Below are 14,902 nucleotides of genomic sequence, written 5' to 3'. Positions count from 1 at the left end.
ACATATGTGACATAAAAACTTTCCTTCTTGTAAAGGTGATCGCATGATAATATTGTGGACCCTCGAATGTCGTGTCAGACCACTTCTGAATTTTCACATTAAACCGCAAATATGACAGGGGTTGCTTTCTTGGGCTACATCACTGCCCATATCTACAACAGAGAAATAAAACGTTCAGGTCATCAAATAAGGTTCATTATAGCAATGCAACTTGCAACTCCCTCTAATCTATTCGGGCGAAAAAAATAGGAGTCATTACTTTCCTAATCATTTTCGTATTTCACATCTTGTATTTGTTTTAATTATATCCTTCAAACTTTTTTAAAGGACTGGTTTTAAATAATGTTCTTTGTTTATCTTTTTTCTGTTTGGTTTGGTTGATTTACCGTTTTCTTTTAAATCGATGCACTCCAGCTTTCATCAGATGTAGGAAACCTAATAATAAATATTGTATTAAATCTGCAGTTAGATATTCCTGTATCATGATGTAGTAAAATGGGAGTTAAGTGATTCTGGATTGTCTGTAGTAACTTGGATTATTTTTATGGTTTTGGTAAAATCCGGTTTCTGCATCATAGGCAAGTACATTATCTAGTCATCTCTCTGTTTCCTCCTTAGAAATGAAAAACTCAACAACTAGTTTTTTTTATATAAGTTAACAAACTTATTTTTATAAGAACACCTCATAATAATATCACATATCTTTTAGACTTTTTAATCAGCTAGTATACTTTTACCAGTTCATAGTGTGACTCAGATGATACTTTTAGGCGCTCATTCCCCGGGAATTTTCTTTTTTTGTTACTGATTTCTATCCTGAATTTTCGTTGTTTAGTTCTCGTTTGTTACTTCTTAAACATATTATCACATGACAAAAATATAAGAGGCGACTTTCTTATTATCAATATATCCCGCTACAAATATTTTGCTTAGCAAGGCATGTATAAACTTACAAATCCAAGTCATCTTACAAGTCGTCATCTGGAACCCAGATTTTTCATTTTCTGCAGTCAAAATTACTCGTTGATTTCAGTTTATAAATAGGATTATTAATTTATATAATTTGTTCCTTCATAAATCCAGAGTGTGGAGATACAAGAGCTGTTGCGTCACAGTAAAAAGGGATTGGGAGACAGGCACATAGATAGCTTGTGAATTGTTTGATCTAGCTTCACAGAGCTTGCCCGTCTTTTACCCTCAATTAAGCTAAAATATGGAACGACGACTTTCACGTTTTATGCTTGAAATGTCACCTTGAAGAAGACGAATTCTATCTCCTCGAAAGTCAGGTAATTTAGCCGACTGACGTTTCTGTGGTTACCTCTGACCCTTAGATGTCACTCAATTTGTTTTCAAACTTACAGCTTAGGTTATGTAATACGAATACAACAATATAAATTTTAAGGACTAAAATTATATTTCTGAAATTCAATTTTGCCTTTTTCTTCTTCACATATTTTCTTTTCATTTGTACGTGTATGCATTTTTTTTATTCATTTATTCTCTTTCTTATTCTTCACAGAATGACAGTGAACGCAGTCCACATTTTGTGCGTTTTCGCCATGCTGTTCGCCTGTGTTCACTCGTTACCGAAGCGGACGGACCATGCCAGTATCATACGTTATCTTCAACAGAACGGCGTGGGTGAATCCGACAGCCGAGCCCTCCTTCAGGCTTATCTGCTGGGCAAATTATCCAACGGACTAGAATCCGAAACGTCGGAATATCCCAGCATCAAGAGGAGAGCATTCTGGAGACCCATGGGTTACCTTCCATCTGAAAACCACGCCAGAAGTGGTTCCAGCACGAGCAACGCCGACGCTGCCGGAGGAAGTTCTGCTTCCGCTGTTTTCAGATATGGTTAACTCGGAAGTTTTAGTAAACTTTTAAATTTCAAATAAAAAGGAACAGTTTTCATTTGTAAGATAAAAATTTTCACGAAAGAATGAAATTATCTGATATAAAATATAAAAACAAAATAAACAAAATGAAAAATAAAAACGAATTTTGATTTTCTTTTTGGTTTTGTTCTTTTTTTTCTGTTGTTGTTATGTTAGATGTGTAAGTGTAAAGAGCAGGTGCTCCCAGATCAGGTTGTCTGAAGATACCGGCTTTCTGACCTAAAATGCACCAAACATTAATGTTATTTCTTTTTTGCAAAACTCAGTCATGCTTTACAAAGTTAAAACAACAATTATCCTCTATAAAATAACCAAAAATTCGAAAGTTGGAGTTATCAAAAACATTTGCCATTTTCTAATCCCACCTAAAATTCGTTTTTCTTTCACGTGCTTTGTAATCTTCACCAGATCGATTAGATCGATTTGTCAGAGTCAACGTGTAATAGCACGTGTTGCTTCTCGATTAGTCATTTCCTTACACAAACCATCGTCTTCCCGACCCGATCGAAAGGACCGCCAAGTCTCAATTTTTGAACTATTTCTGAAAATGCTCCCTAGGTCTGTCTGACACATCCCACCCAGAAATATCACCATGAATATCAAACCTCAAAGAGAACCAGATATTACCAATGTGCTGATTAGGAATCTCCTAGAGATATCATCAGAGATGAACTTTTGATTGAAATATTTTCTATTCCTGCTGAACATTATGCAGAGTAGAAAACTAAATAGGTCAAAGCAGGTAAGGAAGCATTTGTCTCCATGTGGAGATTCCAGAGGAAGCCCCACTCTCTCCATTAGTTCACTTCGACTTGTTTATCTCCTGTTGCACATAGACACCAAGCATTCTGTTGTTTCAATTGCCATAAGTCAACTGAACCAGGAAATATTTTCCCTTGGTCTCCAGTTCAACAGAATCTATGCCATTCTTGAAATGGCCCTTTCCCCGTTGTTGGTTCTGTGGAGTTCTAAGATGTCCATACTCCCAGGCTTTGTTTTCTCTCTTTGAGAAGAGGTTAGTCGATTGCTAATCGCCTTAGGCACCTCTACTGGGGAGTGCCGATAATACTCATGCAGTTTTTGCAGGCCCCAGTGCTCCTCATCTGGCGCATTGGTACTTCAAATTGAGTTTCCGACTCTAGTGTCACATCTTCACGCCTTTCATATTAATAAAATATATAATATATAATATTATACTAACCGATCCCGTGGGATATCAATTGTTGCTTGGGAAAATTAAAGAACCCAAGAAATTCTGCTCTTCGCCTTGAACTCCATATTCGAATTTTTATTTTGTAATTTATGTAACTAAATATTTTAACTTGTAAATAAGAAAAATAATAAAAAGTGGTATTTCTGATTACGGATGCCGAGCGCTAACATAGATATTGTAAAACCTTTTTAATAGTGATGGGCTATTTCCCGGGAGTTTTTAAATCTTTTACACAAAAAAAGTTCATAGGTCTCATAGTTTTATTGTAAAACCTCATTAATTGCCGTTATATAAATAGTATTAAAGTCTTTTAAATGGGTAAGAAGTAGATTGTAAGAGAGAAATAGCGACATTAAGAGAGATAAAACCGAAACCACCAGAAAACGCATCGAAGCACAGAAATTAGAAACTCGTGATTTTTGGAAAATCTACAACAGTGTAGTAAATAATGGGAAACCAACAATTCCTCCATTATCAAACAAACATAAGAAGGCTAACATGCTTGCCAGTCGGTTTGCCTCAAACTCCACATTGGACTCAGAAAACCACTCCCTCCCTGACTTTCCTTTGCGGACAGACGCCACTAGATGGTCTGAAAATCACCTCTTCTCAAGTTCATGGTATCATTAAAAAAAATCTAGACACCTCGAAAGCATGTGGGCCCGATCTCATCCAGGGTGTGCTATTATAAAAATGCTCCGCCGAGGTTGTTCCAGTTCCGTCCAAACTTTACAACAAATGCCTTAACGAATCTTGCTTTCCTGACTGCTTGAAAACTGCTTCTGTGGTACTAATTTACAAGAATTCTGACGAAAGAACTGACCCATTAAATTATCCTCCTGCTTTTAGCAAAAATATTTGAGTCCATAATTAACCAAGCTCTAGTCCATCACCCTACAGCTGCTAAACTTCTGACTGACCAACAATATGGATTTAGGCAAACCCGTTCTACAGCAGATGTCCTAACTGTAGTCTTTGAACGTATGTACCATTCACTGGACAAAGCAGGATAGAGTAGATCGGTTACCCTAGATATATCTTAGGCTTTTGGGTATGGCACGATGATCTTATCAGGAAAATCAGATCTAATAGTATCACTGGAAGAATGCATTACTTAATTAAATCCTTAAGTTGAGAAAAATCCAGGTTGTTCTCGACAGCCGTACATCCAAACAATATGATATAAATGCAGGTGTACCTCAGGAGTCGATCCTTGGACCTTTATTATTCCTAATATTCATAAATGACCCCCCCCCCGATAAAATTGTCTCTTAGATGGGTCTATTTACTGATGATACCACGCTCTATAACAAAGAGAAGAGAGGAAAACAAATGAACACACATCTAAGGAAATGGCAGAAACACTAGAGGAAGACATCCAATCTGTAGTGGAATGGGGACAAAAATGGATGGTCACATTCAATGCTGCCAAGACTAAGCTTGCTTCCTTCAATAATTACAAGAAACCTTCTCTAGCACCAATAGTAATGACCAAAAACACATTACCTGAAAGTGTTTCTTTTAAACTCCTCGACCTAACGTTCACAGGAACATGAGTTGGAAGATACATTGAGAGCATTGCCAAGGCTGCTGCGAAGATGGGCTCTGTCTACCGTGCTAGAAAGCTATAAACGCCTGAAAGTGCTCTGTTCCTCTATAAGGCCACCATTCGCCCATGTATAGAGTGTTGTTGTCATATTTGGACTAGTGCATCTGCTACTAATTTCTCACTCCTGAACAGGATTCAAAAGAGAGTTGCCAACCTGATAGGTCTTGAACTGTCATCTAAGCTTCAGCTTCTGTCCCATCGACGAAATGTTGCATTCCTCTGTCTGTTCTACAAGTATTTTAATAATGAATGGTTTGACGAATTACGAGCACTTGTAACCCCTCGCCGTAAATACCCCGACAAAGCCAACAAGCAGCTAAATCCCACCTCTACACAGTAGAGATACCTAGATGTAAGAAAGACTTCTACTCCAATAGTTTCTGCCTCAGAACTGTTAGACGTTGGAACTCCCTTCCAGGCTTCTGCTTTCCCAACTGTACTGACATGCAGAAGTTCAAGTGTAATGAGAACAGATATCTTGCTGCTCATCTCCCTTCATAATATCCCTGCAACTTATGTAGTAGTCCCCTACTTCAAAGTGGCACTATGCCTTGTTTAGGGTGAAAATTAAATTTAATAAAAAGATCGCATAATCCACGCTATACATACATTCACTGTTGAAGAATACGTTTTTTTAATGTAGGTTTCTAAAATAGAATTCGATCGCCTAAAAGTAATAAAATATATTTATTACAATGTTGTATTTCGTATGTAACAAATCAATAAAAATAACAATAAATCATACTTTAACAAATAATATAAAAAATGCACGATATATATCATATTTTGTACTGTAAAAAAGTATTTAAAATTGAATGAGTTTTGCAACAAATATGTCGTCCTCAGACGGGCAATTCAACAGCAAAACTGATAAGATAATGTATTTCGTATGGAAATTATAAACAAAGAATTATTTATCGTATGTTGAAAAATAAAATGCACAAAGGTACAATATACTTCTAAATGGAGTCCCTTGTTTATGTTCGCAGATCGTATTTCTGGAATCGGAAAAAAATTACAAATTATTAAAATATAATATTTCGTATTTTAAAAAAACAGAAAACAATTTATTTAAATATTGCATTCAGACGAGAATCAGAAAGAACAATGCAGACTAGCAGGCACACGCACACGCACACACACACACATATACATATATATATATATATATATATATATATATTTCTTAAATTATGAGATATATATCTATATATATATATATATATATATATATATATATATTATATATATATATGGCTGCGTTATTTAATCACATAAATAAATATACCAAGATATAATTTTATGCGTAAATTTTACTTCAACAGTGCTCAATACATAGTTAGAGCTAGGTAGTAAGTTATGAAAATATATATGGCAATTAAGCTACACAGAATATTACGAGAATGGAACGCGGAATAATCTGTGTAGCTTAATTGCCGTATATATTTTTTATAACTTACTATATATATATATATGTGTGTGTGCGTGTGTTTGATCGTTGAAATTTCACATATCCACCTTAGCAGCAGTCAAATAGGGTAACGGTTAGACCGTTAATTGTTCTCTAAATGGTTGAGTTTCAATCCTAGTTTGAGGTACTTGCTAATTTAGCTGCATTGAAAAACTGATACAACGAAACAGTCTGTCTGTGAATGACTGTATATGTATGTATGTATGTATGTATGTATATACATATGTGTTTTATACATCCTAATTTAAAATATATATATACCAGTTAAAATTGAACATCCTCTTATTTCGTACTAATAGGGTTACGCAGTGTTACCCGGGTTTAATTTTATTTAATTGGAGTATCATCACATACAACATCATATTAAGGAGAGTTTATAACAGAAACCTTGATGATGTCAGATAGATACTTTATTAACTAAGTAATTTACATATATGTTAATACTCGTAAACTGACGGAATAGATTAATTTCATTGTGTAACATGTTAGAAAAACGTCATTAGATCCTTCAAGAAGCAATTAGAGACGCAGAACTACATCCACTATGTTGATAAGTAAATTGTACACTTATATTTATTGGGAGGGGGGCACATGCACTCAGAGAGAATTATGAAATGCGGGTAAATTTTATGTACTTTAATTTCCATATATATTTTCAGAATTTACAATATATATATATATATATATATATATATATATATATATATATATATATATATACAATGGGTTCATAAATTCCAACGAAAGAAAGACGTATATTTAAATAAGGGAGTAGTCACCAACAATGTGTATTTTTTAACATTATTTTATTATTCCGTGTCTTGGTTTTTCATTGAGAATTATGTTTCGATCATTGTAATAATATTTTTAAGTCATTAAAATCGTTTACGCGCGTTTCAGACGGTCTGTGATGCGTCCTCGTCAGAAATTATTTTCAAATGTGTAAAAATGGCGATTTTCGTAGTTAGTTTGAAGTTTTTCCAAGGGGTGGAGGCTTGTAAGTGTTTATTATACATTGGTATGCTGAATTTTTATTGCTTTTTTATTTGGTTTGTCCAGGGAGATTTTGACCTCGCTGTAGTCAGTCGCTATCTCTTTCTGCTAATGTGTTTTTCTTTTCCTTTAGGGTGGGGTAAGGTGTGTGTGTGTGTGTGTGTGTGTGTGTGTGTGTGTGTGTGTGTGTGTGTGTGTGTGTGTGTGTGTGTGTGTGTGTGTGCGTGCGTTTATGTGTGTGTGTGCGCGTGTGTGTGCGTGTGTGTGTTTGCTTTTATTGGTTTGGGAATGTGTATATTGTTTTATAGTATTTTGGGGTTATTTGCTTCCTTAGGAAGGCGGCTGTGGTCCGAGGTCGTTACTAATGTGTGTGTGTGGGGAGGGGGGACTGGCTCTTCTGAAGTAAGGGTAGGGGTGCTTTCATTCTATTTTGATATTTATTTTTTGAATTCTTGGATTTTAGTATTGTGATTTTTCGTTTTAGTCTTATATTATGTTTGTTTAGAAAGAGGGGTGTATTTAAAATAGGGAATTTTTAATGTTTCTATTTATTTGTCTCCCCATGTGGGTATGGCCAGACCCAGGATCGGTTCCTAGTGTGGGGAAGATTTTGTTCCCCAGAGTGGGGGGGGGCATTGGAGGGGGTGTAGGTATGGGAGGGGGATGATAGAAGGGAAGATAGTCGTTTCAGTCATGAGGGGGTTCTCCTCCCCTGACTGAGGAGGGAGCGAGGTGTTGGAACAGATATTATACTATGGTTCTAGGTGTCTCCTAGTGTTGTTGGTTTCGAGGTTAAGTAGGGTTGGTATTGTTCAGTGTGTTGTATTAGAGATAGGGGTGTTATGTCTGTGTGTGGTTGTATGCGCGCACGTGTGTGTGTTTTAATGTGTCGGTTCTGATTTATGTGTGGGTGTGTATATGTGTATGTGTATGGGTGTGCATGCGAGTGTACCTTGCATTTCATGTTTTTGTGTGATGGTATTAGGTTCTGTTCAGTTCAGGAGTGAATTTGGTGATGAAGTTTTTTTCCTGTGTACGTAAATAAAAATAATTGTCTGTTTGGAAGATTGGCATTATTTTGAAGCTGTTTCCACTGCATGTGTGTACGTGTTTTGAAACATAGAGGTGTCTGTTATCTGCAATTTTGATGTTGCTCTTATGTAAGGCCACTCTATTGCTGAAATTTCTGGTGGCGCCTATGTAGGATTTGTTGCATGTTGTGCATCTTAGTGCATATACTACATTTCTGGAGGTGCAATTTAGATCCTTTTTTATTTTGAATGTTTGTGCTGGGTTTTTGAATGTGTATGTGTTACCTTCTATTATTATGTCACATATTCCACATCGCGGTTTGTTGCATTTTGTAACTCCTTTTGTAGTATGTGGGACGAGTTTTGAGGAAGTTAGGATGTGTTTTAAGTTTTTGAGTTGGCGTTTGCTTTTTATTATATGTGAGCACTCTTGTATTAACCTTGTTAAACATCATTGGCTACTTTACCTCTGGAAAGCAATAACCTCAGATTATATATATATATAATCTGAGGTCACAACCGAAGTAAAGCAGGGTATACACTTTATTTGTTTTTACATTAGCAGTAATATGTTGCTACACAGTCATGAGCATGTTTCGGTCAGCTAGTTACCAGTAACTAGATACCTCTTCAGGCTATACAGCTTATGCAAAAGCAAAGTTTGCAATGAAAATATCAGATCTTCCTCGGATCAGGAGTTACTGTCAAATGTTGTGAAAAATAAGATTTGGTTGTATGTACATAATTCCCAATAGGGTGCGAATTAGAGTCTGTGTTTAGATATAGGAATGAATAGGGAAGGGTGGGTGTTAAGGATCGAGATAGAGGTAATGGAAGACTAGAAAGAACGGTAATCGTATGCGTGTGTGATTTTACATTTTCAGGAGTTTCAGATTTAATCGGGTTATTCAGTTTAAAAAGTGCTTTTAATTTTACTAGAATTTTTATGTGGTCAGAAAATGTACAACATTCATTTTCCTCTTGTATATCTCCGGCCCACTACTATCAGCCCTGCACACATCAGTGAATAGGTTAAGAGATAAGGAAGAGAAGGGAAAAGGGAAAGGGAGAAAAGTAGTAAAAAGAAGAAAGAAAGAAGGGAAAGAGGAAGAATGAAAAAAGAAACCATATATGATTTATTGGTAATGATTCTAAGGCATGTCTTTCTCCTTCCTATTTGTCCCTCATACCCGAATACACCTGCCATCTATCATCATAGCTTTTTTTCTTATTTACTACGCGTAGCATTGATAGTTGTGAAGTAATTATAATAATATCAATAGTTATAATAATAATAGTAATAGTAATAATAATAATAAAATCTCAAAATGTATATAAGTAATTTATCTCGATGCATAGATATAATCATCTACTCTAATTGTGATAATGAAAATTAAACATAGAAGGTAATAGGCGATAAACATGTTAGTGTCTTTGATATTTATGTTAATTGATAATGACAATTTTTAATAATAATATTGGTTAATAATTTTAACAATAGTGTTTAAAGTAAAATTCAAAAATTAAAATGTAAAGAATAATGCATTTAAAAAATTTGAAGATAAGATGTAAGCGGCAAAGGTTAAGATAAGTCAATATATATATATATATATATATATATATATATATATATATATATATATATATATATACATGCACACATATATTTTTATTAATTTGGAGTAGATTCAAATAAAATATTTCAAAGTTAGTCTTTAAGTGTATATTATATAACGGTGCATATTCTTTACTGTTTAAATTTTTAATGTACTTGATGCTTGTGAGAGGTTGAAACTAGTCAGAGGTTAGAGTTCGCGATTTAAAAGGCATGATTAATAGTGCTTTTGTTATTGAAGAGTGATTTAAAAGTTATGGTTAGAGTGCTTCAGAGAAAACTATCGATTTTAATTTGAGCAAAAAGTTTAAATTAAAGTTTAAGTTAAGGCTGATTATTAATTCCGTTTTATTTGTTTGAGTTAAGTCGTTTCAAGGTGATAGCATTTCTACATCATAAGAGTTGAGGCAAGGTAATATATATATATATAGTAATTAATGAATATATATATATGGCAATTTAGCTACACAGAATATTCCGCGTTTCATCCACGCTAGGATTCGTCAGGTTTATGGGAAGAGTTGTGGTTATCTTGTGTTTTTATATACGAACATTCTATTGAGTTTTTAGTTAGCCAATCAGTTTCCTAGTTTCCACCACGCTCATCCTGAACAGCCAATGGGCAAGCACTTACGGGACAAAGGCCCAACCCTTCCTTTGTGTTTGATTTTTTAGCGGGAAGTGTAGATATCTAGTGATCTGACCTATATTTAACCACGTGTGGTTAAATGTGATTTTTTTATTTTTTTATTTTAATATTATGTTAGTTTATACATATATGTATATATATATGATAATTTATGTTTATGTATGTTTATTTTATTTATTTTATTTATTTTATTTATTTATTTTCTATTGTTTTTTATTAATTTTAAAATTATTTTGTATCGCTATCCTAGAGTAAAGCTTTCCCTGTGTAGAATGTTGTTCGCTATTTCTTTCCTACAGTTTAATAGATGTTGGGCTTCTTTAAATAACAGAATAGCAAAATTTTCAGGAAGACATAATCTACATGGATCGTCTAGGCCTCTACATATGTTTTCTTGTCTTACTATTTTCCATTCGACTACTGGCGAACGTCCGCTTTCTTTTATTGGTTTGCTAGTGTTGTTTTCATACGGTGTTTTTTTTATTATTGAAGTATTTTTGAAATCCAAGGAAGTCATGCCTACGTAATATTTCTTGTTATTTGGGTTTTCTTTGGCAAATATTGTGGTCTGGTTAACTATGCTTCATATTTTTATTCTTAAGAAGGAATTGTAATTAAAAGGTTAATTTAAAAAAGTATTAAAAGTTATCTTTATATCATACTTGTTATGTCAGTAATTGAAAATTTAGGATTATCTTTTTAATTTTTATCATTATATTAGTAATCTATTTTTGTAAATTATTAGTATTTTTATTTTTATTTCTACTATGGTTGTTGTTGTCCGGATTTGGTTTATTATTATTATTATTATTATTATTATTATTATTATTATTATTATTATTATTATTATTATTATTACTTTGACTTCTGTAGAAAAAGAAGTACTTCAGAAGTTAAGAGAGGTCCTTCTTAGAAACGAGATCATAAATATTCCATGCATGAAGAGTAGTGATAGGCGGAAGGTAAAAAACGAGGTAAAAATAGTTCAAGGAGTAATTCACAACATCATAAGAAAGAACATCGATTATGGAACTTAGCAGGCTTCTGTATGCAGCGTCATACGTTATTGCAAATCGTCTTGGTATAATACAGAAGAAAAAAAGAGAAAGGAAGGATAGGAGGCAATACTGGCAGAGGCGGATTGAAGAAAGTATTAAACGGTGTCGGAAAGACATTGGTAGAATCGAATGAAATAAGAAACGGAGTTAAACTAGGACAGAAAGCTAAGGACGAGATTGAAAGGAGGTAGCAGAAGATTGTGAAATTGCAAACATAACAAAACAAGAAAAGTTTTAGCAATTTTTGGTATATTTCACATTCGAAGTAGCGTAGCAAGGCTGTATCAAAAGAGGAAAGACGGTGGGAGAGGATTGAAAAATGTAAAAAATTGTGTTAGAACCGAGGAGATGTCGTTGAAGGAGCATATGGTTAGAAGTGAGAAGTGGGTGCTTAAGGTTGTGGCTAATAAGGTGGAGGTATGTGAGACCAGGGCTGATGTTGTGAAACGTATGGATAGAGAAAGGGCAAAGGAACTGGCTAGGAAGAAAATGCATGGAAAGCTCTCCCAGGATGTAGCAGAAGTAGCTGATGAAAGATTATGGCAATGGCTTAGAAATAGATATCTGGTTAATAGTACTGAAGCTTTTGTTTGTGTAGCACAAGAGCAGGCATTAGGAATACGATTGTTCAAAAAAGTGGTTCTAGGAAAGGAAGTTGCTGCAGAATGCTGGATTTGTGGTAAGACCTCAGAGTCAATTGCGCACCTTGCAGCAGGGTGTAGTGGACTGGCCCAGAGAGAGTACCGCAAAAGACACGATCGCATGGGGCTCCGGATACATTGGGATGTGGATAAGAGGGTTGGGATGAAGTGTGCTGGAAAATAGTTTGAGGAGGTGCCTGATGAAGTGAGAACAAGTGAGGATGGCAAGGTAGAGGTATGGAGGAACAAAAGTGTCATAATGTCCAAGCAATTGAAACATAATCGTCCCGATTTGGTCGTCATTGACAGAGTCTAAAAAAACTGGCAGATTGTAGACTTTTCAGTACCCTTGGACAGGAATGTGAGAGAGAAGGAGTATGAGATGTGTACATATTGTAAATATACCTTTTCTTTAATACACTTATTATTGCGTTATCTTGTTGTTTGCGTCTTCATTGTATTTCCTTACTAATTATTGTTCAACCTTGCAACCACAACAGTTGGCGACGAGATATAAAGCGTCAAATATAACAGTTTGATGAAGAACTATTTTTAAAAAAAAAAGTACAACGCAAAGGTTGACCATTTTTTTTAAGGAATGCAAAGTGTTGACGAGCAAACGGATTTTACGCTAAAGAGAAGTTTCAACTCAAGTAAAAAAAAAATTCTAACGTGGCAAAAGCGACAATTTACGCCGTTTTCTGGGAATCCGACTTGCAAACGAATGTAAAAGTGAATTTTTGTTTTGTCGCTACACGACAAATCTTACTAAAGGACCAACTTGCAAACGAAAAGCGAACTTTGTTCTGTCGCAAAAACGACAGGTAAGACCCGTATTACGAAAAGCAAGGAAGTAACCTACGAAAAAAGTTCACCAGTGGATTCTAATTACTGTTCTCCGTAAACAAAACAACAACTAAAGAACTTTTTAATTAATGTTTTGGTTGACGTCGGTACTAAAAGGAAATACCACGGCTAAAACTAAAATTCAAGGAAAGGATTTTTTTTCTTGGAGTTGTCACTGAATAACGGATAATACAGTAAAACGTCACGGAAAAAAGGTAATCTCAATTTAAGAGGTATTTTAATTACTAAAATACTAGAGAAAAAAAGAACTCAAAGAACTAAATGTACTGCATACATTTATTCAATTGTGACTCGATTAAAAAAAAAACCAAAACTTTTATTTTGTGGAAAAAGTTACTTATTAGTAAGTGCCTAAAAACGGAAAGTCAATTCCATTTCGTGATTCCAGATAAACCTGTTTTATTTTTTTTTTTTGCAGCGTGACTCGCAAAAAGAATATATTATTGCAAGCAGCGATATTATTATTGAAAACAGGAGCTTACAGCAATTGCTTTTTTGTTGTAACCCAAACCGGTGTATATTGTACATGGTACAATATTTTTTTTAACAACACACTAAAAAAAAAAAACATGGAAGACTTATCGAAAATGTTCATGCAATTTTTACAAGCACAGGCTGAGCGGGATGAACGCAGACAAGCTACACAAAACGAGCTTTTGCAAACACAAATACAGGCACAGGCTGACCGCGAGGAAAAGAGAGAGAACAGATTATTGAAATGGCAGCAGGAACAAGAAGAAAAGCATAAAATGGCACAATTAAAGCAGAAAAAACTGCAATTGGAACAGGAAGAAAGGCATAAGAAACTACAATTGGAATATGAAGAAAGACAAGATGAACGTTTTGCTAAAACACTGGAACTACTAAAGAGTAATCGAGAAAATGTCGATAGTGTTAATTTCTCCCATACAACTATTTTTAATAGCATGGAGACATTTCATTATGTGCCTGAGGAAGAGAAGAATTTTGAAGCATACTACACAAGATACGAGGATGTTTTTCAACTGGACTGTAAAAATTGGCCAAATAGTCAGAAAGTGAGCCTCTTACTCAGAAAATTGGGTACATCAGAACACAGCAAATTCGTAGATTACATATTACCTAAAAAAACTGCGGAATTAGAGTTCATGGAAGCTGTAAAATTACTAAAAGAATTATTTAATCCAAATATATCTCTTTTTCATAAAAGATGGCTGTGCATGAATCTAAGAAAGATGGACAACCAAGATTATTTGACATACGCATCAGTTGTCAATAAAAACTGCGATAATTTTAAGCTTGCAGAACTAACGGTAGAAGATTTTAAATGTCTAATCTTCGCTCAAGGGTTAGTTTCCACGAAAAATGCAGAAATACGCAGACGAGTGTTGTCTAAGCTGGAATCTGAGCAAGATTTAACCCTCCAGAAACTAGCAGAGGACTGTGAAAGGGCCATTACACTAAAAAAGGATTTAAAAAATATAGAAGAATCCGGAGTGGCATATGTAAGAAAAGTTAGAAAACCATACGCACCAACCAAGAACTTTACAAATGAAACAAAAATGTAGTAGGGAAAAAAATAAATAAATAAATGTTCTGTCAGCAACAGTACAACTTCAAAATAGTCAATATCGCCCACCTCCAGAAGAGAGGGAATTCCTGTCCGTGATAACCGTGGTAAAAGAAGACACACTCCAATCGCCAGAAACACCCACACACACAGTTTGCAGGACACTGCCGACTCGTCTCTAGCCTCCTGCTTTTATAGTGGCCGGGAATTATCCATTTGCATAATCACATGAGACAGAAACGTGATTTTCCGAGAGTTGCATGGGGTAAATGCTAATAAAAAACCCCGGACGCCATCTTGGAATT

General features: G+C 34.8%; 1 protein-coding gene across 1 annotated transcript in view; it reads left to right on the top strand.

Annotated features, from left to right (window-relative positions):
* The window catches only part of LOC145248069 (uncharacterized), a 68,037-nt gene extending 66,021 nt beyond the window's left edge, over positions 1 to 2,016 (top strand). The window contains exon 2 of the mRNA XM_080109842.1: positions 1,523 to 2,016. Coding sequence (XP_079965968.1) covers positions 1,524 to 1,865 — 342 coding nt within the window. The 5' untranslated portion in view covers position 1,523 and the 3' untranslated portion in view covers positions 1,866 to 2,016. The remainder of the gene's footprint in view (positions 1 to 1,522) is intronic.
* The last annotated feature ends 12,886 nt before the right edge of the window (positions 2,017 to 14,902 follow it).

The sequence above is a fragment of the Euprymna scolopes genome, chromosome 26 (assembly GCF_053919585.1).
Source record: "Euprymna scolopes isolate OS-2025 chromosome 26, ASM5391958v1, whole genome shotgun sequence".
NCBI lineage: Eukaryota > Metazoa > Mollusca > Cephalopoda > Sepiida > Sepiolidae > Euprymna > Euprymna scolopes.
This window is presented reverse-complemented; position numbering and strand designations above follow the sequence as displayed.